Here is a 27,003-nt window from a genome sequence, read left to right on the forward strand (position 1 = left end):
TGCGCTGTGTGAAGAAGCAGTGCGGCTTGGTTGGGTTGTGTTTAGGGGGAAGCATGGCTTTCGACCTTCGTCTCTCCCGAGCCTGTACGGGAGTTGTAGCGATGAGACAAGATAGTAGCTACTAACAATTGGATACCACGAAATTGGAGTAAAAATTTAAAAAGTGTTTTATTTCAGTATTTTTTATTATTTTTGTTCCACTTTGATATTACAGGGTATTTTGTATCCCGCTTTGTAACACAACAAAATGTGGAGAATGTCAAGGGGTGTGAATACTTTCTGAAGGCACTGTATGTCATATGTGCGACATACATTGCTCGACTGAAATAGGGGCCGATACTCCTTTTGAGTGACGGTTCTGTTTTAATATTTAGGTGCTAACTTTGAGCTAATATTCTATGAGGTACAGAAACTCAAGCAGTAGGACATCTGAGGTGCCGGTACTCAGTTCTGGTGAGCTCATGCCAAAGTTAAGCACTGCTGACAAATCATATCTCTTTGTTGTTTATATAGTAGTCTAGTGTGTTTATCAAAAGAACCAGTACTGTCATGTTGAAGTATACTGTGTGTACATTGACCATCTACTGAGAGTCACCACAAGGGTAGCCGAGACACCAGAGTCAATTACCAGTGCGCAAAACTGGTTCAATCTAAATTGATTCCACATCATTTCAACCCAAAAAAATCAATGTGATGAGTTGAATCAACATGGAAAACTGATTGGATGTGCAAAAAATAATCAACATAAGGGCATTTTGTTTTTGTTTTTTTTACCCAACTTTTAACTTAAATCCAGTGACAAGGTGACATTTTTTGTTGATTTCACGTTGAATTCATGTTAGTTGACAACTCAACCAAATATAAATCAAAACTATAAATTGAACTGATGTCTGTGCCCAGTGAGTTGCCTTCTGATGGGTACAGTGAAGATGACCATTGATGTGGATATTATGGCGTCCTGAAATGGCCACAATGTGGCAGTAGCGGTGTAAATAATAGATTTCTCTGGTCGAATGTGTACACACGTGTTCATGTTAAATGTACCTAAATTCACACAAGGATAGGAGAACAACATGAATACTTCCCCAAAAATGCTTAAAGGGATAGTTTACAAAATTACACATTGGTTTCCTAACATTGTAAGCAGTCTATGGAGAAGGTATGACAGCAATCCATGCTTTGGTTTAGTTTCCCTGGCACTGTTTCCACATGCTAACGTTTTAGCATTTCTGACACAAATCTCATTCAACTCATGGGACCGATATTCGCATTTTTCGTGCATCATCGAAAGTATCTCAAATTGATTGTGAAGCGCCACAAAGTCACTTAAAGCCAGAGGTGGGACCAAGTCATTGTTTTACAAGTAAGTCTCAAGTCTTAGCACTCAAATCCAAAAAGTCCCAAGTCAAGACAGGCAAGTCCGAGTCAAGTCTCAAGTCCTAAACTTGCTCTTCACCAAATTTAATACCATTTCATATTTTTAACAAGAGTAATAGTTAGTATATTACATAGCGATCGACTATCGAGGATCGCGATCGGGCAATGTAGGCTTGTACACAGTCGCCCAACCTTAACACGTGTGGTTACTGTATGCTAACATATGTCAATGGCTTTAGGAACAGCAGTAACATCAGGCAGGATATAGTCTACCAACTGCCTAGCCAGCTGTAGCTCAATCTTGGGTGCAATGATTACATTCCCGCACTGACTGACTGTGTGGTGGGCCATTGATTTAACGTAGACTATATTAGCCACGATTTACCATTCTTTGTGCAGCTTCAAATGTCGAACAAAGTTGGAAGTTGTTGCGCCTCTGTCTGTCATTTTCTTCCCACATGTTTTGCAAGTAGCAATCCGTTTTTTGATGATACAGCGTAGTCTTTTATATCCGAAAATAATAATTTGGGGTATCATCTTTCCAAGCAAGAGCTCCATCTGAATTCACTCGCCAAAGTTCCTCTGCACTGCCACGCGCAATTTTTTTCTCAGCTGGCACAATTTGATTGGCTGCTGTCCAATTCAAACTGTAATCCGTTAAGTTAAATGAACACTTTTTTTAATAGCCTAATTTTTTATATTTGGGCTTGGGGACGGTATCAAGTCAGTTCGAGTCAAAAGGCTCAAGTCCAAGTTAAGTCACGAGTCATTGGTGTTAAAGTCAAAGTCGAGTTGCAAGTCATCATTTTTGTGACTCGAGTCCAAGTTATGTGACTCGAGTCCACACCTCTGCTTATAGCTTATTTGAACATGATTCACTAAAAATGCTAATATCAGTCCTTCAATGAGTAGCCTACATTGGGACATGGCCCTCGACCTACTGTAAAGAAGATCATCATCAAACTTGTCAAAAGAATATACATGGCCTTCAGAAAGTATTCATACCCCTTGACCTATTCCACATTTTGTTGTGTTACAGCCTGAATAAAAAATGATTAAATTGTGTTTTTTCTGACTCATCTACATATAAAACCCCATAATAACAGTGAAACATGTTCTTAGAAATTTTTGGAAATGTATTGAAAATTAAATTCAGAAATATCTCTTTCACATAAGTATTCACACCTCTGAGTCAATACTTTGTAGAAGCACATTTGGCAGCGATTATAGCTGTGAGTCTTTCTGGGTAAGTCTCTTAGAGCTTTCCAGACATGGATTGTGCAACATTTGGCCATTATTTTTTTCAAAATTATTTTGGTTGTTGACCATTGCTAGACAACCATTTTCAAGTCTTGCCATAGATTTTCAAGTAGATTTATGTCAAAACTGTAACTCCGCCACAGGAATATTCACTGTCACCTTGGTACACAACTCCCGTGTAGATTTGGGTCCATTGATGTTCAGTTTATATATGTTACCCCTTGGCAGCATTATCAGAAAGCACAGTATTTATTTTCACTGCTACGAAGACGATACACCACTTTACATTTCTGTGTCACCAGAGGATTTTAGCTTCATGGATAAATTATTAGAATGTATTAATGATTTAAATACTTTGATGGCTCACAACTTCCTCCAGTTAAATCAAGACAAGACCGAGGTACTTATTGTTGCAGCCAGAGCACAGAGAGAGAATCTGGCCACACATTTTAATTCAATCAAGATTAAAAAACAAGGTGTTATTCTAGATTCTGAAATCAATTTAGAATCACAGAATAGGAATGTGACCAAAATGGCAAATAGATTGAATAAACCTCCAGTTCCTTCCATTCTGCTAGCAAATGTGCAATCTTTGGAAAATAAAATAGATGACCTATGCGGATGATTAAACTACTAACGGGACATTCATAACTGCAATATCTTACGCTTCACGGAGTTGTGGGTGAACGACGACATAATCAACATACAGCTGGCTGGTTATACGCTGTATTGGCAGGACAGAACATCGGCGTCTGGTAAGACAAGGGGCGGCGGCCTTGTATTTTTGTAAATAACATACCATATCTAAGAAAGTCTTGAGGTTTTGCTCGCCTGAGGTAGAGTATCTCATGATAAGCTGTAGACCACACTATCTACCGAGTTGTCATCTGTATTTTTCATAGCTGTCTACATACCACCACAGACAGATGATGGCACTAAGACCACACTGAATTAGCTGTATTTCGCCGTAAGCAAACTGGAAAACACTCACCCAGAGGCGGTGCTCCTAGTAGCCGGGGACTTTAATGCAGGGAAACTTAAATCCATCTTACCAAATTTCTATAAGCATGTTAAATGTGCAACCAGAGGGGGAAAAAACTCTGGACCACCTTTACTCCACACACATAGATGCATACAAAGCTCTCCCTCAACCTCCATTTCGCAAATCTGACCATAATTATATTCTCCTGATTCCTGCTTACAAGCTAAAATTAAAGCAGGAAGCACCAGTGATTCGATCAATAAAAAAGTGGTCAGATGAAACAGATGCTAACCTACAGGACTGTTTTGCTAGCACAGACTGGAATATGTTCCGGGATTCCTCCGATGGCTTTGAAGAGTACACCACATCAGTCTTTGGCTTCATCAATAAGTGCATCGATGACGTTGTCCCCACAGTGACTGTTCATACATACCCCAACCAGAAGCCATGGTTACAGGCAACATCCGCACTGAGCTAGAGCTGCCGCTTTCAAGGAGTGGAACACTAACCCGGAAGGTTATAAGAAATCCCGCTATGCCCTCTGACGAATCGTCAAACAGGCAAAGCATCAATACAGGACTAAGATCGAATCATACTACACCGGCTCTGACGCTCGTTGGATGTGGCAGGGCATGCAAACCATTACAGACTACAAAGGGAAGCACAGCTGAGAGCTGCCCAGTGACACGAGTCTACCAAACGAGCTAAACTACTTCTATGCTTGCTTCGAGGCAAATAACACAGAAACATGCATGAGAGAGCCAGCTGTTCCGGAAGACTGTGTGATCACGCTCTCCGCAGCCTATGTGAGTAAGACCTTTAAACAGGTCAACATTCACAAGGCCGCAGGGCCAGAGGGATTACCAGGACGTGTACAGCGAGCATGCGAGGACCAACTGGCAAGTGTCTTCACTGACATTTTCAACCTCTCCCTGTCTGAGTCTGTAATACCAACATGTTTTCAGCAGACCACCATAGACCCTGTGCCCAAGAACACTAAGGTAACCTGCCTAAATGACTACCGACCCATAGCACTCACGTCTGTAGCCATTAAGTGCTTTGAAATGCTGGTCATGGCTCGACAAAACCTATTCCCCCTCAGGAGACTGAAAAGATTTGACATGGGTCCTCAGATCCTCAAAAGGTTCTACAGCTGCACCATTAAGAGCACTGGTTGCATCACTGGTATGGAAACTGCTCGGCCTCCGACCACAAAGCACTACAGAGTGTAGTGCTTATGGCCCAGTACATGACTGGAGCCAAGTTTCCTGCCATCCAGGACCTCTACATTAGGCAGAGGAAGGCCCTAAAAGTCTCCAGCCACCCTAGTCATAGACCGTTCTCTCTGCTACTGCACGGCAAGCGGTACCCTGAGCGTCAAGTCTTGGTCCAAGAGGCTTCTAAACAGCTTCTACCTCCAAGCCATAAGACTCCCAAACATCTAATCAAATGACTACCCAGACACTTTGCACTGCGCCCCCCCCCTTCAACACCACTGCTGCTCTCTGTTGTTATCATCCATGAATAGTCACTTTAATAACACTACCTACATGTACATACTACCTCAACTAACCGGTGCCCCCGCACATTGACTCTGTACCGGTACACCCCCCCCCCCCTGTATAGTCTCGCTATTGTTATATTTTACTGCTACTCTTTAATTACTTGTTTCTTTTTTAAACTACAGTTTTGATTAGGGGCTCGTAAGTAAGCATTTCACTGTAAGGTCTACACCTGATGTATTCGGCGCTTTCCTCTCAGGCAACTGAGTTAGGAAGGATGCCTGTATCTTTGTAGTGTCTGGGTGTATTGATACACCATTCAAAGTGTAATTAATAACTTCACCATGCTCAAAGGGATACTCAATGTCTGTTTTGTTTTTTTACACATCTACCAATAGGTGCCCTTCTTTATGAGGCATTGGAAAACTTCTCTGGTCTTTGTGGTTGAATCTGTTTTTGAAATTCACTGCTCGACTGAAGGATCTTACATATAATTGTATGTGTGGAGTACATAGATGAGGTTGTCATTCAAAAATCGTGTTAAACACTATTATTGCACACATAGAGAGTCCATGGAATTTATGTGTCTTGTTAAGTAAAGTTTTTCTCCTGAATTTATTTAGGCTTGCCGTAACAAAAGGTTTGACTCAATACATTTCAGTTTTTAATTTTTAATTAATGTTTAAACATTTCAAAAATCATACCCCATAATGTTAAAGTGGAATTATGTGTGTAAGCAGGTGACACAATATCTCGAATTAATCAATATTAAATTCAAGATGTAACACAACAAAATGTGGAAAAAGTCAAGGGGTGTGAATACTTTCTGAAGGCACTTATTTCGAGAGAGACTTAATAAGTAGGCTATTTAATTTGGAGCATTATCTTAGGCTACAGACATAAAATAGTACGTGAGTTGAAAGTAAATGTGTAACTGGAAAAAAAGTTAAATTATTATTGTGTCATATATAATTGTAGTTAATATTTTGCCATTGTCTTTTCAATTGACTTTTCCATGTTTAATTTGCCGGAGTCCTGGCAAAATGCCCCTAAAACCCCAGTGTAACGACCATAGAAATATAATCCATTGAATCATAGATTCTATTTCTATAGAATCTATTACATTGGTCCAGCGTTTTCGAAGCTCTTCTTATCTTGCCTGCCGTACTTTCGAGCGAGTCCTCGCGGAAGTACTGACGTGTTCATACGTCATTAGCCGGCCCAGCACGAGAGGTAGTTAGGTAGTGACACAGCGGCAGAATCAGGTAAGAAAAACCTGTCTTGCAGTATTTTGTCTATCAGTAGGACTGTGAACATATGTTCTAGAGTTTAAGTGGAATATAGGGGACCAATACCGAAATAATATTTCAATTGAATGAATCTCTAAATATGGTAACGAGAGGCTATATGCCTATGCTAGCTAGCGAGAAAGAGCTCGGTTTCTAACCGGAAGTGAGTTGTCAAATTCACGAAATTACAGCTGGTGGTTGTAGTTCAATTTCCAAATGATTTGTAGCCTTCAAAACGACAAGATTGACACTAAGGACTACACTTTCCATCTTTCTGATACCAGGGGTTAACAAGTAACTGTTTGATTCCCGCTGCACCTTATGGGAAGTAGAGTGAAAACATAAGTGTTTTACCACACACTGCTAATGAAAGATGGTTGCTTATACTACACAAACCAGAAATTGGTTGTTTAGGGAAGAACATCACTAATTCGCTAGATATTTTTTTGTAAAGCTAGCTAATTTGCTAGCAACACTCACCCTGCTTGCAAAACAGAAACATAACATTGAATACGAAAATAATAGCTAATAGTAACTAACCGCAACAATGACCTGATATTTTAGCTAGATATTCAAAATTGCGTTATGAATAATCACACTTCATTGCTAAACATTTAACGTTACTGTAGCTAGCTTTCCAATCCCACACTATAAATGGGTTGATGGCTGGCTAGCTATCTACTGCATTTGCTGGTTGGCTAGCTCGCTTGCTATTAGCTAGCCTACCATTACACGATTCAGCGTTGGAGAGCAAATAATAGCGAACATTATCCATAATGGAAGAGACCGTCTGTCTCCGATCTGTCAGCTATTTATCAAGTATATGGTCGTATCAGCCAACGTTAACTTAGTCTCACAATAATTGGATAGCCAATCAACAACAAATGCCATTTGACATGAACTGGAAAATGAAACTCTTCTATCGATTTTGGGTGGGAAGTGTTGGAATAGTGGTAGCTAGCTAGGTCAATTAGCCTAGTGTTTCCCAACCCTGGTCCTCGACTACCCCAAACCGTACACCGTTTTGTTATAGCCCTTGACAAAAACCCAACGTTCAACTCATTAAGGGTACGATGATTAGTTGAATCAGGTATCACGGGTTAAAATAAACAGTTTATGTTGGGTACTCGAGGACCAGGGTTGGGAAACACTGAATTAGCCTACAGTATGTTGATGTAGCCCAACCGACCGCGGACACTATTACTACGTTTGTCTTCTGCGTCCAGCTGGTTATACAATGTATGTCGCCCAGTGACCGGCTCGTACATAAACATCCTTAATTCAGGCTGCAAAGGCATCAGTTTCCTCCTCAACTCGGTCTAAAAAAAACAGGGACATGTGTGTACCGTTTTAATAAAACACCATTTTCCACCACCATGCTAGAGTGGCAGGGATTGACGTTAAAGCTTCACAATGGAGAAATTGCTCCGCCATTTCCTGGTTACTAAAATTCTAATAGTTCACCTAATTTCAGTTTGTGACAACAAGCATGTATAGTGTAGAGAATCATTCTACCATCTAAACCGCTGTGAAATATATTTTCCATAACCAAAACTATTGTTTACAGCTGTTTGAAGCTAGTGTACAAAACTGAAAGTAAAATACACAACTAAACTTAAGAACGGGAAGCATAAAAAATAGTGTACATAAAACAGATCTATGGCTTCTTTGACTTGCTTTCAATCAGTGACAGATCTGTAACTCGGTTAAGTTGAGCATGCTCAACTTGCCCGACTGCCATACATTTTTTTTTGTCACCTTCCCAATGTGGAAACGTCAGAGCAGGTTCAACTTGTGCGACTGCTCAGTTCACTTGCCCTAGATGGGCATAAACTGCTTCTAGAAATAGAAATCCCCAACCACCACACATTTTGAGGAAAATGAAAACATGCCAGTTTGTCACTTTCATGAGGTTGGAGTCATGGACACTGGTTTTTCATTGCACTCTAGATCAGAAGGTTGCGTGTTCGAAGCCAGTCATGGACACTGTATTTTTTTTTGGGGGGGGGGGGTGAACCCTATCCTATCCCATCCCAAACCATTTGGAATGGGTGCCTAAATGTAATCTTTTAACCCTATCCCAAACATGTTAGCTTAAAATGTGACATTTGAAGAAATTAAACGATATATAGCAGCAGGAACAACAAACACTTACATTTTGGAACAACTTCAAAGTTTGACTTTTGGAGAACGTCTTCGCTAGATTGGCGTGGTTATGTGATATACTTGTCAGTAGCGTCTCAAGTCAACTTCTGAGCGAGCTTGACTGTCCAGTTGGCTACATTAGTTTTTGTTATCCGTAAAGAAATGTATTCTTAAAATAACAATGCTTGGTAGTTGTTCTATAGTAGTAGTAGTAATTTCTGTAGTAATTTCAAGAATCCAAAATTGAAAGGGGTTTCCATCATTTGGAAAGTTGCAAGCAGTGGTTGGCGCCTATTCAAAACTCGAAATACTATTGTAAAATTACTACATTATGTTAATCACATTACTTTTATATTAGAATGTAAGCCTATACTAGTGCTCACACTGTCTGTTTTTTCTTAGAGGCAACAGAGTAGAGTTCTTCAAACTCTCATGTGTCTGTGTGGGGGGAGATAGAGAAGCCTCTAAGATTTAACATTGACAGTAGATTTACAATGGCTTGGTGATAAGACAACATTCCATGATTAGTGTCTGTGGGTCTCCCTGGCACTGACAGACAGGCACAGTTTATTTAAGGACCTTATGTCTGCTGCATTAGTATTTCTGTATAAGCAAGCAGTAAATTAACTAGAGACAGATATTTTGTGCCATGTAAATCTTGAATTATTTTGCATGAGCGCAAAATGTACCTTTTTGTATAAATTCTCTCATCTGTGAATTGTCATGAATATCCAGGAGGATGGACTTTGCTATAAAATGCTGTGGCTTAGTCCTGCTGGTTGGGCTCTCAACGAATCCCCTACGTGTGGGTCGTTGACAAGCTCCATTACTGCAGTAATTAAATAATAAAGTTTGATTGTTTTGAAGAAATCTAAAAGTCTCTCCTTTTGATTAGAATAATTCTACGACAATACGATGTAAACCCACCGCAGGACAATTACCCGAAGGTCTGTGTATGTAGTAGAGGTCGACCGATTAATCGGAATGGTCGATTAATTAGGGCCGATTTCAAGACTTCATAACAATCAGAAATATTTTTGGACACCGATTTGGCCGATTTAAAAAAAAAATATATATATATATATATATTTGTTTTTACACCTTTATTTAATCTTTATTAACTAGGCAATTCAGTTAAGAACATATTCTTATTTTCAATGACAGCCTAGGAACGGTGGGTTAACTGCCTTGTTCAGGGACAGAACGACAGATTTTTACCTTCTCAGCTCGGGGATTCAATCTTGCAACCTTACAGTTAACTAGTCCAACGCTCTAACCACCTGCCTCTCATTGCATTCCACGAGGAGCATGCCTGTAACGCTAATGCAGTAAACCAAGGTAAGTTGCTAGCTAGCATTAAACTTATCTTATAAAAAGCAATCAATCAATCATAATCACTAGTTAACTACACATGGTTTATGATATTACTAGTTTATCTAGCGTGTCCTGCGTTGCATATAATCGATGCGGTGCGTATTCGCGAAAAAGGACTCGTTGCTCCAATGTGTACCTAACCATAAACATCAATGCCTTTCTTAAAATCAATACACAGAAGTATATATCTTTAAACCTGCATATTTAGCTAAAAGAAATCCAGGTTAGCAGGCAATATTAACCAGGTGAAATTGTGTCACTTCTCTTGCGTTCATTGCACGCAGAGTCAGTGTATATGCAACAGTTTGGGCTGCCTAATTTGCCAGAATTGTACGTAATTATGACATAACATTGAAGGTTGTGCAATGTAACAGGAATATTTAGACTGATGGATGCCACACCTTAGATAAAATACAGAACGGTTCCGTATTTCACTGAAAGAATAAACGTCTTGTTTTCGAGATGATAGTTTCCGGATTCAACCATATTAATGACCTAAGGCTCGTATTTCTGTGTGTTATTATGTTAAAACTAAGTCTTATGATTTGATAGAGCAGTCTGACTGAGCAGTGGTAGGCACCAGCAGGCTCGTAAGCATTCATTCAAACAGCACTTTCGTGCGGTTGACAGCAGCTCTCCGCAATGCTTCAAGCATTGCGCTGTTTATGACTTCAAGCTTATCAACTCCCGAGATTAGGCTGGTGTAACCGATGTGAAATGGCTAGCTAGTTAGCGGGGTGCGCGCTAATAGTGTTTCAAATGTCACTCGCTCTGAGACTTGGAGTGGTTGCTCCCCTTGCTCTGCATGGGTGGCTGTTATCAATGTGTTCCTGGTTCAAGCCCAGGTAGGAGCGAGGAGAGGGACCGAAGCTATACTGTTACACTGGCAATACTAAAGTGCCTATAAGAATGAACATCCAATAGTCAAAGGTATATGAAATACAAATGGTATAGAGAGAAATAGTCCTATAATTCCTATAATAACTACAACCTAAAACTTCTTACCTGGGATTATTGAAGACTCATGTTAAAAGGAACCACCAGCTTTCATATGTTCTCATGTTCTGAGCAAGGAACTTAAACGTTAGCTTTATTACATGGCACATATTGCACTTTTCCTTTCTCCTCCAACACTTTGTTTTTGCATTATTTAAACCAAATTGAACATGTTTCATTATTTATTTGAGGCTAAATTGATTTTATTGATGTATTATATTAAGTTAAAATAAGTGTTCATTCAGTATTGTTGTAATTGTCATTATTACAAATAAATAAATGAAAATTGGCCGATTTTTAATTGGTATCAGCTTTTTTTGGTCCTCCAATAATCGGTATCGGCGTTGAAAAATCATAATCGGTCGACCTCTAGTATGTAGCAAGCATTTCACACCAGAGGACAACGAGAGGGTTAGGCAGGCCAAATTGATGGGTGGTGATTTATCAGGACAACGTATTTTGTCCAACTCTAAATTCAACACAGGCATACCCCTGCCATTCCAAAGAACATTGCCCATGCAACAAAGCCAGCAAAACAGGATGTCATTAAGAAGCACAAGACAAGGTTCTCAAATTAAAACATCATTGCCCATGTTATTGTAAATTAAATGTGTATATTATTCTCTATAAACAAATCAATCCAAACAAGCTTTAATGGCTGTACTAGGCATATCCGCTGTGTGAATATGAGCTGTATTATTGAACATCTATATTAGGAGCAATAATGATTTAGGGTTGGGCAATATTACTATAGTATCGTCTATCAAGGATGATTGACTGTCATCTTCTAGTGACGACATCGTGATGTGACAAACGATACCTAACCTATTCCAACGTGACTGGCCTCAAGCAGTAAAGAGTCGAGTGGAGTCAGGCAGTGTACAGCAGGACAGCGCATGGGTGTCATTCCGAGTCAATTTTTTTATATTCCGATTTTCTATAGCCCATTCCAATTAATGTTATATTTACAGAATGCAAGTTTCACCAAAGCAGTGCTAAATGTCCGGTCAATTTAATTATTTAAAAAATATATATCTTTCTCCAATAGTGGATGATTTCTCCCACCGTGCTATTTCATGATCAAACAATGAATTTATTTAATGGAGTTCTAGGCTATCTCAAAGTTTTATGTTTTTGAATAACCTACAAATATGGTAGGCCAAAGGTAGTCTTGAGAGAGCAAGAACAAATTCTAGTATTTCTGAAAAGTCTCATGAGAAATTTGAACAAACCTTACAGTTAAGCAAAGCAGTATATGACAGAAATGCTTAATGCATATGAGGCCAGACAAAAATATTGCCCAACCCTGATACTGATATCTCCACCAACTTCTGGTAAATCAATAGTGTATACACAAAACAGGGGGTTTATAGTACAACTAAAGCAAATACGTAGCTAAGTGATTCCTTATTGAGGCTACTCGTTTTACTCAAGATGTACTGATCTGATAGTGATACAACCAATCAAATAAGGACAAAGAATTCATGCCGTTTCCAGATTTTATTGTACGCTATTACAATTCCTCCAGCACATCATCAACCTCGATGAAGCCTCTTTACTTCCCATCAGGAGATCACAAATCCTCCCAACCACACAGGCAGGCAAAACCAGTCTGTTGTTTTTCCGTTGTACCCATTCCAGGAAGAAAGAAAAAAACGGTAGGCATGTGATATTTTCTGAAAGAAAAAAAGGAATAATCAGATTTGTTGTTAGGGTAGACTGTACTCCAACATTTGTAAACAGCACTGGTAAATGTAGCCAATACGATGGTAAAGTGATCTAACGTTAATTATAAACTGGGTGGTTCGAGTCCTAAATGCTGATTGGCTGACAGCTGTGGTATCAGACCGTATACCACGGGTATGACAAAACGTTTATTTTTACTGCTCCAATTAGGTTGGTAACCAGTTTATAATAGCAATAAGGCACCTCGGGGGTTTGTGATATATGGCCAATAGGGGTGTATCCAGGTGCGTTGCGTCGTGCGTTGCGTCGTGCATAAGAACAGCCTTTAGCCGTGATATATTGGGGGGCCCCATGCCTTATTGCTTAGTCTACTATGACGATGACAATATAAACAAGATGTCGGGAGATTACCATGGCAAGCTACAGGAGACTCATTCATATAGCTGTTATAGATATTATGGTGGGAGGACATTCAGCAGCCAAATATAAAACAATTCAAGTCAGTGTTGCAATGGTTGTCCTTTAGAAACGAGGCTATGTCAATGTGCTAGCTCTGGATGTATAAACAAACCAGGTAGAACTCGATCTAGTAACGATAGCCGAACTAATGCCACACAACCGCAATGCACACATCAACACTAATGTTATGAAATTATGCCGATATAAAAACAATAGCTAGCGCAAAACACTTGCTCTGTTATCTGTCCTCTGGCCCCGCTGGTTCAGGCTTTCTTCTCCAGTTTATTTTCGGGAGTACAGTCTCAAGGCTGTTAAACGTTTTCCGATTCCCAGCATTCGGGAGTGGGACAAGCAGAGATCGGGAAATCAACCTCACACCCTAACCCTTGTTGTAGTTTTGAAAATACACGATTACCCCCAAATGCATCAGTAAGGATAAAATCTGGTAACTTTAACGGTACCTATCAGTGTAGCCTAGTGGTTAGTGGTTAGAGCATTGGACTAGTAACCAAAAGGTTGCAAGTTCAAATCCCCGAGCTGACAAGGTACAAAATCTGTCGTTCTGCCCCTGAACAGGCAGTTTACCCACTGTTCCTAGGCCGTCATTGAAAATAAGAATTTGTTCTTAACTGACTTGCCTAGTTCAATAAAGGTAAAAAAAAAAATCTTTTGATCTAACACATTTGGAAGTAGTTTTCACATTCCTGCATGTTTGTAACGTGATCTGGACAATAATTCTTAGGCCAAAAATGTCTGGAACGTTCCTTTTAAGGAGGAAACCGATGCCTCCACATAGAAGCCGATGCCTCCACATAGAAGAGCACACTTCAAATATTTTTCATTAAGAAGCCTTTTTTTGTAGTAATGGCGCAAGCATGGTGGTGTATCTGCTCTTGTGTATTGTCCATGGCACTCGGGCTGCGGTACAATGAAGTAATCATTGCAACAATTATCATCTGGGCTAATTTCTTTTCTAGGAGCTCTGGTGCTCCTAAATAAAATAAAAAATCTAGGTCGCACAGCAAAATATTTAGGTGCATATTCAAGTTAAATGGTCGCACTGTAGAGCCCTGGGTTGTGAAGTCTGTTCAAGGAATACCTGTTAACAACCATTTTCTCTCCTTCCACAGACATAATGTCAGAAGGGGACAGTGTTGGTGAATCGATCCATGGGAAACCATCCACAATCGGCAGCTTCTTCACACGGGTTGGACAGGTACTGCTGCCGGGGCCTTTAGTTGGTCTCGTCAAGAGGAAAGCGAAATAGGATAAACCAAATAGAACTCTGCACCACTGTATTGATGAAGATAAACATTGGACCCACTGTCCCGGTGCCACATAGAAAGACTAGAATTTCCACTTCAGATAAGACGATGTTAAAACAGTGCTTTATCTAACGGTTACAGTTGTTCTCCTGGTAATGGTTGTGCACTGTGTCTCTGGTTGGTGTCTTTTCCAGATCTATCAGTCATGGCTAGACAAGTCAACGCCATTCTCCATAGGGCGATGGGGAGTCACTCTTTCTCTAACGGCCATCTACATGATCAGAGTGTACATATTACAGGTAGAGCCACACACCACACTCAGGGCTTATCCTGAGCCGCATTCAGGAGAGTGCAACATACCGAACACTCCACATAGAAATGCCATGAGCAAAGCTGACATAATTCCTTCCTCCACATGTCAAAAAGGCACGTCTGTTCTGCACATTATATTTATATCGGAACGTTCCACAACATTGTGCCCTACTGAATACGCACCTGACGTCTTTAAAGGTGGCCTCGGCAATGTGACACTTCATCAGACACAGTGGGACAACTTTCTCCTTACAGGCGTAAACAGTCAAAGTAAAATCTGCCAAGATGTTGGCATGCCTCAGGCAAGAGAGCAAGTTTGGAAGAGCCTATAAATGGCTTGTCAGATTTCAATTCTGTTTGACTATGATAACGTTATATGAAGACATTTTGGGGGCATCTAACTGTGTGAAGATGTACTGTTTTCTTTTAGACTAGTATTGCTCCAGATAGTTTCACCTCAGTCAGTGATGCATTTGCAAATTGAATTACGGAATATACATTTTTACGCTTACGTTTTCTCTGCTCCCTCCAGGGTTGGTATATTGTAACATATGCTCTGGGAATCTACCATCTTAACCTGTTCATCGCTTTTCTATCACCAAAAGTGGATCCATCAATGCTTGACGAAGGCAAGTTAGAGTTCACTGAACCACGCCACATTCCTTTGGTTGCGGTCATGTTCAAGATGTTTACTTTTCCTCCATAAAACCATGTCTAGGAGTGTCTTCTAGTGCTCACTCTTCACTAAGACACAATCAAAAATATCTTGGTGCTCAGACTCCATGGTGCGGCTAGAGAGTATGTTTTAAAAAAAGCTTTTACTAGGGGTGCATCTTTGGCATTCAAGCCAACTCGATATCTCGTCTTAATACACTGGCGTATACAATTTAAAAAAGATACCTTGTAGTTTGAGAAGACTCAATACTATACGGTTTAGTTCAATGCAATTACATTTTTATTTGCAGTCTGGATAATTCATCCTTGTTAATGACTAGACAAAGACTATATAAAACATAATTACCAAATTACCCATTATTTCGAAAAACAGCCTATAGCCCAATGGCAAACTACAAAATTTGATCCCAAAATTCAGAAAGAGGTGCATGTTTAGTACAGTTCAGTGTACTTACATGTAGTATTGTGGATAACGATTGGTTGGTTTACCTTGCCCTTGGGAAAGTGAAAGGGGGACACCAAGCCAGTTGTACAACTGAATGCATTAAACTTAAATGTGTCTTCTGTATTTAACCCTTTGTCACACCTACTAATTTAAAATGGGGGATGCACTGGTTAAGTGGGGTCTATTTGATGTGTGTTAATTACTGACATTGCTGCTGCAAGGTGCGAATTTCTTTACTGAAAGGATTTGGACTGAATTGGGGGGGGGGCATCATCTCATACCAGTTTTTTTAGAAGCACTCTGTACACTAGAGAAACAAGTTATTGGAGAGCTCTTTTGCTTCCAGTGTGGTGAGAGTAACAAAGAAAGGGTTTTCTTTGAAAGCTATTTGTTTACTATGTAAATACTATTTTAACTCTTTTTTTAGTGACATTTTGGTATTTAAAACCGAATGCAAAGTTTTTTTCCCCAGTATTCTTATTGGGATGCCGTTGCGATCCGTTTTCTAAATCTGTAGTCACTGTTCTTGTTTTGAGTCCATTTGATTGGCTCGGAACGTGACCACTGATCCTTGTTGTAACCTTGCTCCTCCTCCACTCACCTATAGATGAGGGCCCGGCGCTCCCCACCAAGCAGAACGAGGAGTTCCGCCCATTCATCAGGAGGTTGCCCGAATTCAAATTCTGGTGAGAGCCCCCAATCACCGTCATCTACCCAGCCTGGCCTTTCACTGAACTGGGTTGAGCCACAGTCTTGTGCATGCATCATTTGTGCTCCCTTGTCCTGACATCCTACCACAGTCTCCTGTTTGAATATTCTTTCATCAATCATTCACCAATGGTTACGATATGTTTTTGGGGGGGGAACATTTGCATGGAAGTTCATTTTGTGAGGTCAGCAACACATCATAATGCACAAAATCAATGCACTATAATACATTACAATAAAGTGAGAACACGCATAGTCACGTAGTACACTGTGACATGTACAATACTGTCCGACCATGTATGTGTGTTGTGTCCTATGTCCAGCTATAGCCTGGTTCACAGAAAATAAGCTCCTGCACACTGCCCTTGCAAAGTATCACTCCTTTTATTCTGTTCACCAAGTAGCTCGCTCACCCTCCAATGTGAAGAGGTCCTTGGCTTGTGAAAGTATACTTCCTGAAGGATGCTGCACTAGGATGGCTCTATAGACTTTTACTGGAAAGCTTTGTTGTACATACTCTCCTTACTATCAAGGCTATATGTGGATATAGCATACAGTGCCTTCAAAGTATTCAGACCCCTTTTTGTTACGTTACAGCCTCATTCTAAAAATGGATTAAATAAAAATAAATACTCAGCATGACAAAGCGAAAACAGGTTTTTAGACATTTTTGCAAATGTATTAAAAATAAAACACAGTGGCAAGAAAAAGTATGTGAAAACTTTGGAATCACCTGGATTTCTGCATAAATTGGTCCAAATTTGATCTGATCATCTAAGTCACAACAATAGACACACAGTGTGCTTAAACTACAAACACACACATTATTGTATTTTTCTTGTCTATATTGAATACATCATTTAAACATTGACAGTGTTGGTTGGGGAAAAAGTTTGTAAACCCCAAAAGCTAATTGGGGTCTGCTAACCTGGAGTCCAATCAATGAGAAAAGATTGGAGATGTTGGTTAGAGCTGTCCTGCCTTATTAAAAAAAAAAAATTGAGTTTGCTATTCACAGGAAGCATTGCCTAATGTGAACCATGCCTTGAACAAAAGAGATCTCATAAGACCTAAGATTAAGAATTGTTGACTTACATAAAGCTGGAAAGGGTTACAAAAGTATCTCTAAAAGCCTTGATGTTCACGGTAAGACAAATTGTCTATAAATGAAGAAAGTTAAGCACGGCTGCTAATCTCTCTAGGAGTGGTCTTCCTGCCAATGTACATTTTGCTGGATAATGTAAGGCTATCTGACGCCAATTGAAGCTCAATTTGAAGTTAGATGGTGCAACAGGACATCGACTCAAAACACAGAAGTAAATCCAAAACAGAAGTAAATCAACAATAGTATGGCTTCCACAGAAGAAAATACGCCTTCTGGAATGGCCCTGTCAGAGTCCTGACCTCAACCCAATTGAGATGCTGTGGCATGACCTGAAGATAGCAGTTCACACCAGACATCCCAAGAATATTCCTGAACTGAAACAGTTTTGTAAAGAGGAATAGTCAAAAATGTATCCTGATCGTTGTGCAGGTCTGATCTGCAACTACAGAGAACTTTTGGTTGAGGGTATTGCTGCCAAAGGAGGATCAACCAGTTATTAAATCCAAGGGTTCACATACTTTTTTCACACTGCACTGTGAATGTCTAAATGGTGTGTTCAATAAAGACATGAAAATGTATAATTATTTATTAGTTTAAGCAGACAGTGTTTGTTGTTGTGACTTGGATGAAGATCAGATCTAGACCGGGCGGCCTAGATCTGGCCGTCCGGCCAAACTGAGCAGTCGGGGAGAGGGGCCTTGGTCAGGGAGGTGACCAAGAACCCGATGGTCACTGACAGAGCTCTCTCTGTGGAGATGGGAGAAACTCCAAGCGGGCTGTCTTGCCTTTTATGGAGGAGTGGCTTCGTCTAGCCGCGCTACCATAAAAGCCTGGTTGTTGGAGTGCAGTAGAAATGGTTGTTCTTGTTGGAGTGAGGCAGATCACAATCATTTCTGCAGCACTCCAGCAATCAGGCCTTTATGGTAGAGTGGCCAGACGGAAGTCACTCCTCAGTAAAAGGCACATGAAAGCCCGCTTGGAGTTTGCCAAAAGGGCCTTTAAGACTCTCAAACCATGAGAAACAAGATTCTCTGGTCTTGATGAAACCAAGATTTAACTATTTGGAATGAAATGTCAAGCGTCACGTCTGGAGGAAACCTGGCACTATCCCTACTGTGAAACATGGTGGTGGCAGGATCATGCTGTGGGGATGTTTTTCAGCGGCAGTCAGTGGGAGACTAGTCACTATCGAGGCAAAGATGAACGGAGCAAAGTACAGAGAGATCCTTGATGAAAACCTACTCCATAGCGCTCAGGACCTCGGACTGGGGCAAAGGTTCGCCTTCCAACAGGACAACGTCCTCTAAGCACACAGCCAAGACAACGCAGCAGTGAGTCCAGGACAAGTCTCTGAATGTCCTTGAGCCCGGATTTGAACCCGATTGAACATCTCTGGAGAGACCTGATAGTAGCTGTGCAGCAACACTCCCCATCCAACCTGACAGAGCTTGAGAGGATCTGCATAGAAAAATGGGAGAAACTGCTCAAATACAGGTGTACCAAGCTTGTAGCATCATACCCAAGAAGACTCAATGCTGTAATCGCTGGGGCTTCAACAAAGTACTGAGTATGGTCTGATGAATACTTATGTAAAAGTGATATTCCAGTTTATTTTTCTTAGCAAAAGAAAAAAATACAGTTTTTGCTTTGTCAGTATGGGATATTGTGTGTAGATTGAGGTGGGGGGGGGGGAGCAATTTAATACATTTTAGAATAAGGCTGTAACGTAACAAAATGTAGAAATAGTGAAGGGGTCTGAATACTGTCTTCAGACCCCTTGACTTGGTGTCACTGACTGATATGTTGTTGCCCATACCTATGATGGTCGGAAACAGAAAACTCTGGTGGTTAGCTTTGTGGTATCCTTCTGGGCTCGTATTCACAAAGAGTCTCAGACTACGAAAGCTGATCCAGTTTTGCATTTTAGATCATAATTATATGCATCGACGGGACCTGATCCTAGATCATCTGTGACGCTTTGTGAATATGGGTCCTGTTTTTTTTGACAACTGTTTATGGCCATGAGTGTGAAATTCCAACTACTATTATTTTCCAACTACTACACATCCTTATTGTATGTTTTATGTCGGTTCCTTTTTTTTCTGCAGGCATTCGGCAACAAAAGGCATCGTCATTGCCATGATTTGCACATTCTTCGAAGCCTTCAATGTGCCTGTGTTCTGGCCCATACTCGTAATGTACTTCATCATGCTTTTCTGCATCACCATGAAGAGGCAGATCAAGGTATGGGAAACCCAGTGACACTGCTGCTGACTGCATGATAGTCGTATCAGATGCGTCATAGCTAGATGTACAGTCGCTAGTGAAAGTCTACACCCCTTGCACAGTCATCACATTTTGCTGCCTTGAAATTCAATCTAAAAAGGGAATAAGTTTATTTTTCCTACTGATCTACACAACCAACTCCACTTTTCTTTTTTAAAGTGAAGAAAATTATAGAACATTTTCCCAATTGAATTATTTACAAAAATTAAACGAAGATGTCTTTATTGCTTTTGTCTTCACACACCCCAACCAACTTTGTACAACTCTTAGGGCAACATTTAACAACTTCTTGTGTATCCCTTTTGCATTCATACCCGTATATGGGTTGAAAGTGGCAGATTTAGGTACTGATAAACAGCTAAATTGGTATGCAGTGGCTGTACAGTAAAAAGCTTTACATGATGTCAGAGCTCAGGGTCTCCGCTACACATCTCTGTATGGGTTTTGACTGACAGATGTTCTGAATTTGAGCACCTTGTGCGACAAGACGTTGCCCCTATCCCTTCCGCTAATTGGGCAACTTTTGCTAATGTTTTTAGGGAAATTCTGTAAATGAAGAGGGCTATGTATTTTGAAAGATGGGTTGTTGAGGATGATAATAAATACCGCTTTTATGTCATACAAGCAAGCCAAACACCTGTGATTCCAAATGTGCACTCCACATTTCCATTGCATAAAACTCATGTCATATACAGTGCCAACGTTTATGATCACTATGCTGGATGTACAGTTACAAGATGACGTGGCGTCATACCTTGGGTTGTTTTGGACAGAATGAGCCCATGTTTGTCTATTGTGTCTATCTTGCCGTGCACACGCACCTGAATGCACTCATGACTCCTTTCTACACGCACCAAAATGACAATCTGTTTCTCTGAATTGAATTGTGAGCGGCTAACACTGTAGTATCGTATTTTGTAACTTAGCGAGTCATGTTGGCAATAGAGCAAGTTTCAAATCATGCTCATCTGACCCAGATTGCTATTTACTGTATAATGGACCGTTTTTGAATTGCGTGAACAGTAATTGTGTGATATTGGGGATCCAGGGTTGTGTTCCAATCAAAACATCTACAAGTGTGCTTGCTTTAGTTCTTCAACGACACAGCTTGGAGAGCTCAAAAAGCACCTTATAGTTGAAGACTCTTCTTTGAAACATAAAAGTGCATTGAAATTACTTAGGAACTTGCACACTTTGGAGAGGGCTCTCGGGCAAATAGGCCCCCAGACAGCTTCTACCCCCACAGCCATAAGACTGCTAAATAGACAATTAATGGGACCCAAACTATCTGTACTTACTCTGTCTTGCACTGACCCTACGCACACTTACTAGACTGTATATACACTCTCACTCACACAAACAACATTGATACTCCCACACAAAACCTAGGTATTCCTCTTCTCCAGATGGGATTGTGCATCGTCTGTGAATCTAATGGATCGGTAAGCAAATTGAAGTGGGTCTAGGGTGTAAGGTAGAGGTGATATGATCCTTGACTAGTCTCAAAGCACTTCGTGATGACAGAAGTGAGTGCTACCGGGCGATTAGTCGTTTAGTTCACTTACCTTTTGCTTTCTTGGGTACAGGAACAATGTTGGACATGTTGAAGCATGTGGGGACAACAGACTGTGATATGGAGAGATTGAATATGTCCGTAAACACTCCAGCCAGCTGGTCTGCGCATGCTCTGAGGACGCGGCTAGGGATGCCGTCTTGGCCAGGAGCCTTACGCGGGTTAACACGCTTAAATGTGTTTCTCATGTCAGCCACAGAGAAGGAGAGCCCACCGTCCTTGGTAGCGGGCTGCGTTGGCACTGTGTTATCCTCAAAGCGGGCGAAGAAGGTGTTTTAGCTTGTCCGGAAGCAAGACGTCAGTGTCCGGGACGTGGCTGGTTTTCCCTTTGTAATGTGTGATTGACCGTAGAACCTGCCACATACTTCTCGTGTCTGAGCCTTTGAATTGTGACTCCTTTGTCTATACTGACCTTTTGCCTGTTTGATTGCCTTACGGAGGGAATAACTACACTCTTGGTATTCGGCTATATTCCCAGTCACCTTGACATGGTTAAATGCGATGGTTTGCGCTTTCAGTTTTACGCGAATGCTGCCATCTATGCACGGTTTCTGGTTAGGGTAGGTTTTAGTAGTCACAGTGGGTACAATATCTGCTATACACTTCCTGATAAACTCAGTCACCATATCTGTGTATTCGTCTGTTGTTCTCAGAGGCTACCTGGAACATTTCCCAGTCCGCGTGATCAAAACGCCTTGAAGCGTGGATTCCGATTGGTCCGACCAGCGTTGAATAATCCTTAGCATGGGTGCTTCCTGTTTTGAGTTTCTGCCTTTTGGAAGTGAGGAGCAAAATGGATTTTCCGAAGGGAGGGCGGGGGAGAGCCTTGTAGGCATCCCGGAAGTTGGAGTAGCAGTGGTCCAAGTGTGTTTGACTGTAGTACTCGAGCTGATAAAAAACAATGTGTTGATAGAACTTCGATAATATTTTCCTAAAATTTGCTTTGTTAAAATCCCCAGTTACAATAAATTCAGCCTTAGGATATGTGGTTTCCAGTTTGCATAAAGTCCAGTGAAGTTCTTTGAGGGCCGTCGTGGTATCGGCTTGAGGGGGATTATACACAGCTGTGACTACCACCGAAGAGAATTCTCTTGGGAGGTAATACGGTCGGCATTTTATTATGAGGTATTCTAGGTTGGGTTAACAAAAGGACTTGAGTTCCTGTATGTTATCACAATCACACCATTAGTAGTTAATCATACACCCTTGCCCTTCTTCTTCCTGGAGAGAGATTTATTCCTGTCTGCCCGATGAACTGAGAACCTAGCTGGCTCAACGGACTCAGACAGTATATCCCAAGAGAGCCATGTTTCCATGGAACTGAGTATGTTACAATCCCTGATGTCTCTCTGGAAGGAAATGCTCGCCCTTAGCTCATCAACTTTATCCAGAGACTGAACATTAGCGAGTAATATACTCGGAAGCAGTGGGTGGTGTGCGCACCTCCTGAGTCAGACTAAAAGTCCACTCCGAGTACCCCCTTCCTATCGGCGGTGTTTTGGAACAGCCTCTGGAATCAGTTAAATTGCTCTAGAGGGTACGAACAAAGGATCCGATTCGAGATAGTCGTATTCCTGGTCGTTATGCTGGTGAGTTACCACCGCTCTGATATCCAAAGGTTCTTCCCAACAGTATGTAATAACATAAAAAATATTATGGGCTAATAATGTAAGAAATACTGCAGTAGGGCCTCCCGGGTGGCGCAGTGGTTAAGGGTGCTGTAATGCAGCGCCAGCTGTGCCACCAGAGACTCTGGGTTCGCGCCTAGGCTCTGTCGTAACCGGCCGCGACCGGGAGGTCTGGTGTGGCTGGTGCGCGATGAGACAAGGATATTAAGGAGGGTTTGGCCGGGAGGGATATCCTTGTCTCATCGCGCACCAGCCACTCCTGTATCGGGCCGGGCGCAATGCACGCTAACCAAGGTTGCCAGGTGCACGGCGTTTCTTCCAACACATTGGTGCGGCTGGCTTCCGGGTTGGATGCGCGCTGTGTTAAGAAGCAGTGCGGCTTGGTTGGGTTGTGTGTCGGAGGACGCATGACTTTCAGCCTTCGTCTCTCCCGAGCCCGTACGGGAGTTGTAGCAATGAGACAAGATAGTAGCTACTAATAATTGGATACCATGAAATTGGGGAGAAAAAAAGAGGGTAAAATAAATTTAAATACTACAGTTTCCTAAGAGCTAGAAGCACGGCAGCCCTATCCGTCAGCGCCATATACAATACATGTCTCATTTGTCTCAAGGCTTGAAACATCCTTCTTTAACCTGTCTCATTTTCTTCATCTGTACTGATTTGGATATAACAAGTGACATCAATAAGGGTTCATAGCTTTCACCTGGTCAGTCTGTCATGGAAAGAGCAGGTGTTCCTAATGTTTTGTACAGTCAGTTGCCCTACGAATTGTGCAAAGTTGGTAAAATCTTATTCAACATGATTCACAGCTGTAATGGCTGCAAAATATGTATTCCACCAAGTCTTCACTCTGGGGTGTGAAGACCTACACAATCAAGACATCTTTTATTTTTTTATTAATTTGGAATATTTTCTTAAATTTTTCTTTCACTTTCAGAATGTATAGGTTGTGTACATGTGTAGGATTTTTTTTAAATGTAATACATTTTCATTTTTAAAGCAGCAAAATGTGAACTGTGCTATGACTTTCACTATTACTTTCTTTGAATTACTATGTGGCTAACTCCATCTTTTGTCCTACTTCCAGCATATGGTCAAGTATAGATACCTGCCCTTCACGCACGGGAAGAGGACTTACAGAGGCAAGGAAGACACAGGGAAACCTTTTGCTAGTTAAAATAACCCCCCCACCCCCCTTCCCCCATTTTGAAAATTTAAAGTTGTGGAAAAAGAGTATATGGTGGGGAACAGGGGTCAATGATTGTCTGTGAGGGGATTGAAGAAAAAAAAAGTGAAATGGGAAAAGAGTTTTGATCTAAAATGGTGACAGTGATGGATGTTATTAGTGCTGAGGATTGCTGTAGTCACAAGAAAACTCTGCCTTTGGTTATTATGGGGATATGAGTCGGTGAGCCATCTTGCAGCCGCGGGATAACATTGTCTTAAGTCAGTGGATGAAACGCAGTGTCGCCCTTTGCCTTGTAACCCCATGGGGTAAGTATAAACTCTGCTAGAGGGGGCGGCACTGGATGAATTTCAGTAGAAATTTCAGTTGTGGATTCTTAACGACTATCCCTTTTTAACTGCTGTGCACTGCTCTGTCTCCAAGCAAAGTAACTACTTTTGATTGAAGACTTGGTACCTACTCGTTTATAACGTGTAATTATGGGAAGTCCTTAGGTTTAGATTGAAATAATAAGATGTAACATTTTGAAATTGAAGTAAATATGAAATATTTAAATTGATGAATGATGTGTCTCTGAGATCAAGTGAATTTTTGTGCCGGCTTAAACCCCCCCCCCAACCTACATTTGTCCACTGTATTTTAATGCAGTTACTTTTCAATGACTGGTTATGCTTCACTTGAACAAGGATTCACTAACTACATACAATACCTATCAAACTGTAACTATTCAGAACCATAATCCAACCATCTCTTTATGGCAAAAGCAGTGATTTATGTATAGGAGGTTGGCTAGATAACAAGTCAGCTGAGAGTGCAAATCACTGCATGGCCAAGACTGAGTTAGTATACTCTCCAGAGAATAAACCATCATGGAGGATTATGAAATGTTTCATGTCATGTTTTTTTAAGACATTATGTACAGTGAGGTTTAAGAATGCCTCGTTCAAGTTAAGTGTGGCTGATTTTTATTAAAATGTGTTGTTGTTTTGCCCTATGTAGCCATATAATCCCTTTTTGTGTTTAGTCCATCTGCTTTCCCATCATGTCAAAAGACGCTTTGCTTGTACAGTTGAAGATAAATATTGATAATATACTGTGTCATTCAGCACTCCTGGAAACTAAATGATAGAGATTACTTTATGGAGGTGGCATCTAGCTATGGACGAGCCAATCAAGTTAAACCTCAGATTTTTGCGATGCGCCCCCCTGTGAATATAATTTTAAATAGTTCATTTTTCGAGTTTAGATTTCTTAAAGTAACTGTCCAGTGTTTCCAGATTTCTATGAAATAAGACCTATAATTAATTACAATAGGGGTGAAATAGTTTTCCTTCCAAAAAATGGTTATTAAATATGTAAAACAGTAAATTTTCTGTGTTGAAATGGTGTGGGCATATCCCAACAGAATGGTGTGGGCATATACTGGTCATAAAAAATGTGAATTCAAGTAGACCGCTGATTGGCCAGCTCCTCCTCAGGAGGATGACAACATTCTCCACGAGGAAATGGCTAGTATTGTTTTTTTAAAGGTGTGTATGACACAGGTTTGAGGTGTGGTTTTTGAAGTGTACGAGTATAGAAGGAGACGTGAACATTATTTGTGTATGAGTTAACAGAAAAGTTAGATTTTCTCTGGACAGTTACTTTAAAATGTACTTTATAGTATCATTATAGAATAATAATGAAATACCTTCTACACTGAGGCCAACTGTTTAGAAACTGGGGTCCATTCCATGCAAATATAGCAGTCTTGATAAACTCATATTCTGTATTTTACTTTAGACAAATATGTGGTAATCTACTAATCATTCCAAACAAAAATATTTTCTCTCTCTTCTTTTGCAGAGGAAACATAAGAAAATTGAGATTGAGAGCTTTTAATGTAACAAATGGATGAAGGGGGTTGTGAACACTTTTTTTCTTTTTGGCCCCCACCCCTCACATTTTTGGGCATTTTTATCAGTATGCCGGTCGGGTATCTTATGAAAAGTGTTCAGTAGTATTTTTGGTAACCAGAGAGACATTTTGGAAAACCGTTGATCAGCCCTGTAAAGAAGGATCAGACTTTTTTCCCCCTGTCAAAGTACATCATGTTTCCAAGAGTTGTCTTGTGGATTTATATATATGGCAAAGATAACATTTGTTTAGAGATTATTTTGAACATGTTATTTTTTCTTCGAACATTATAGGCTACTATTTCCAAGTGTTCAATTTATCATATGCCATAAAAAAAAATGAATGAAAACAAAACCTGGTAAAATTGGATTCTAGATTTATAAACACTTTCTCAAGAAAGAGATTGCATGTTCTTGTTTTTTCTTGTGCTGCAATTATAAACAAAACTTGATTTTAATAACTTTAAGTGTATTTTTTTCACTCCAATTGCTATTAAAGAAACTGTGTCCCTTCTAATGAGGTGGCTGTTTCTGCTTCATGTTTTGGGACTGCTGACATTTTGTCAACGTTCATCCATATCTGCTTTTTAGAAATAACTATTACATTGCTACATGTGTATTACTGTGAGGTATATTGTGTATCTATTCACTGACCCATCTTGTGTTTGGAAAATAAGTCCATTAATCATTGCGCAAATGTTACATTTGCAGAAAGGATGGAGCTAGTCATGGTACATTTGACCCACCTGGGTAGGGTTGGACAGTGAAATCAATCAATGCTCTCGGTGCCAACTCCTTTACCACACCATTCATCCTTTAAACTAGTACCAGCAATTCAATGCACATTTCTAT

At 40.5% G+C, this 27,003-nt stretch overlaps 1 protein-coding gene across 2 annotated transcripts; it reads left to right on the forward strand.

Moving 5' to 3' along the window:
• Positions 1-6,303: 6,303 nt before the first annotated feature.
• Positions 6,304-26,612, forward strand: rer1 (retention in endoplasmic reticulum sorting receptor 1). Of its 2 annotated transcripts, XM_064923168.1 has the most exons (8): positions 6,304-6,386; positions 14,201-14,286; positions 14,530-14,634; positions 15,180-15,276; positions 16,375-16,453; positions 19,689-19,824; positions 24,158-24,212; positions 26,102-26,612. In XM_064923168.1, exons 2-8 carry the CDS (start codon positions 14,206-14,208, stop codon positions 26,110-26,112), a joined length of 564 nt encoding a protein of 187 aa, XP_064779240.1. In that variant the 5' UTR covers positions 6,304-6,386; positions 14,201-14,205; the 3' UTR covers positions 26,113-26,612. The 2 variants fall into 2 exon arrangements, with proteins under 2 accessions (XP_064779240.1, XP_064779239.1); XM_064923167.1 differs by having other exon boundaries at positions 24,158-26,612.
• Positions 26,613-27,003: the final 391 nt, after the last annotated feature.

This window comes from Oncorhynchus masou, chromosome 18 (assembly GCF_036934945.1).
Source record: "Oncorhynchus masou masou isolate Uvic2021 chromosome 18, UVic_Omas_1.1, whole genome shotgun sequence".
NCBI lineage: Eukaryota > Metazoa > Chordata > Actinopteri > Salmoniformes > Salmonidae > Oncorhynchus > Oncorhynchus masou.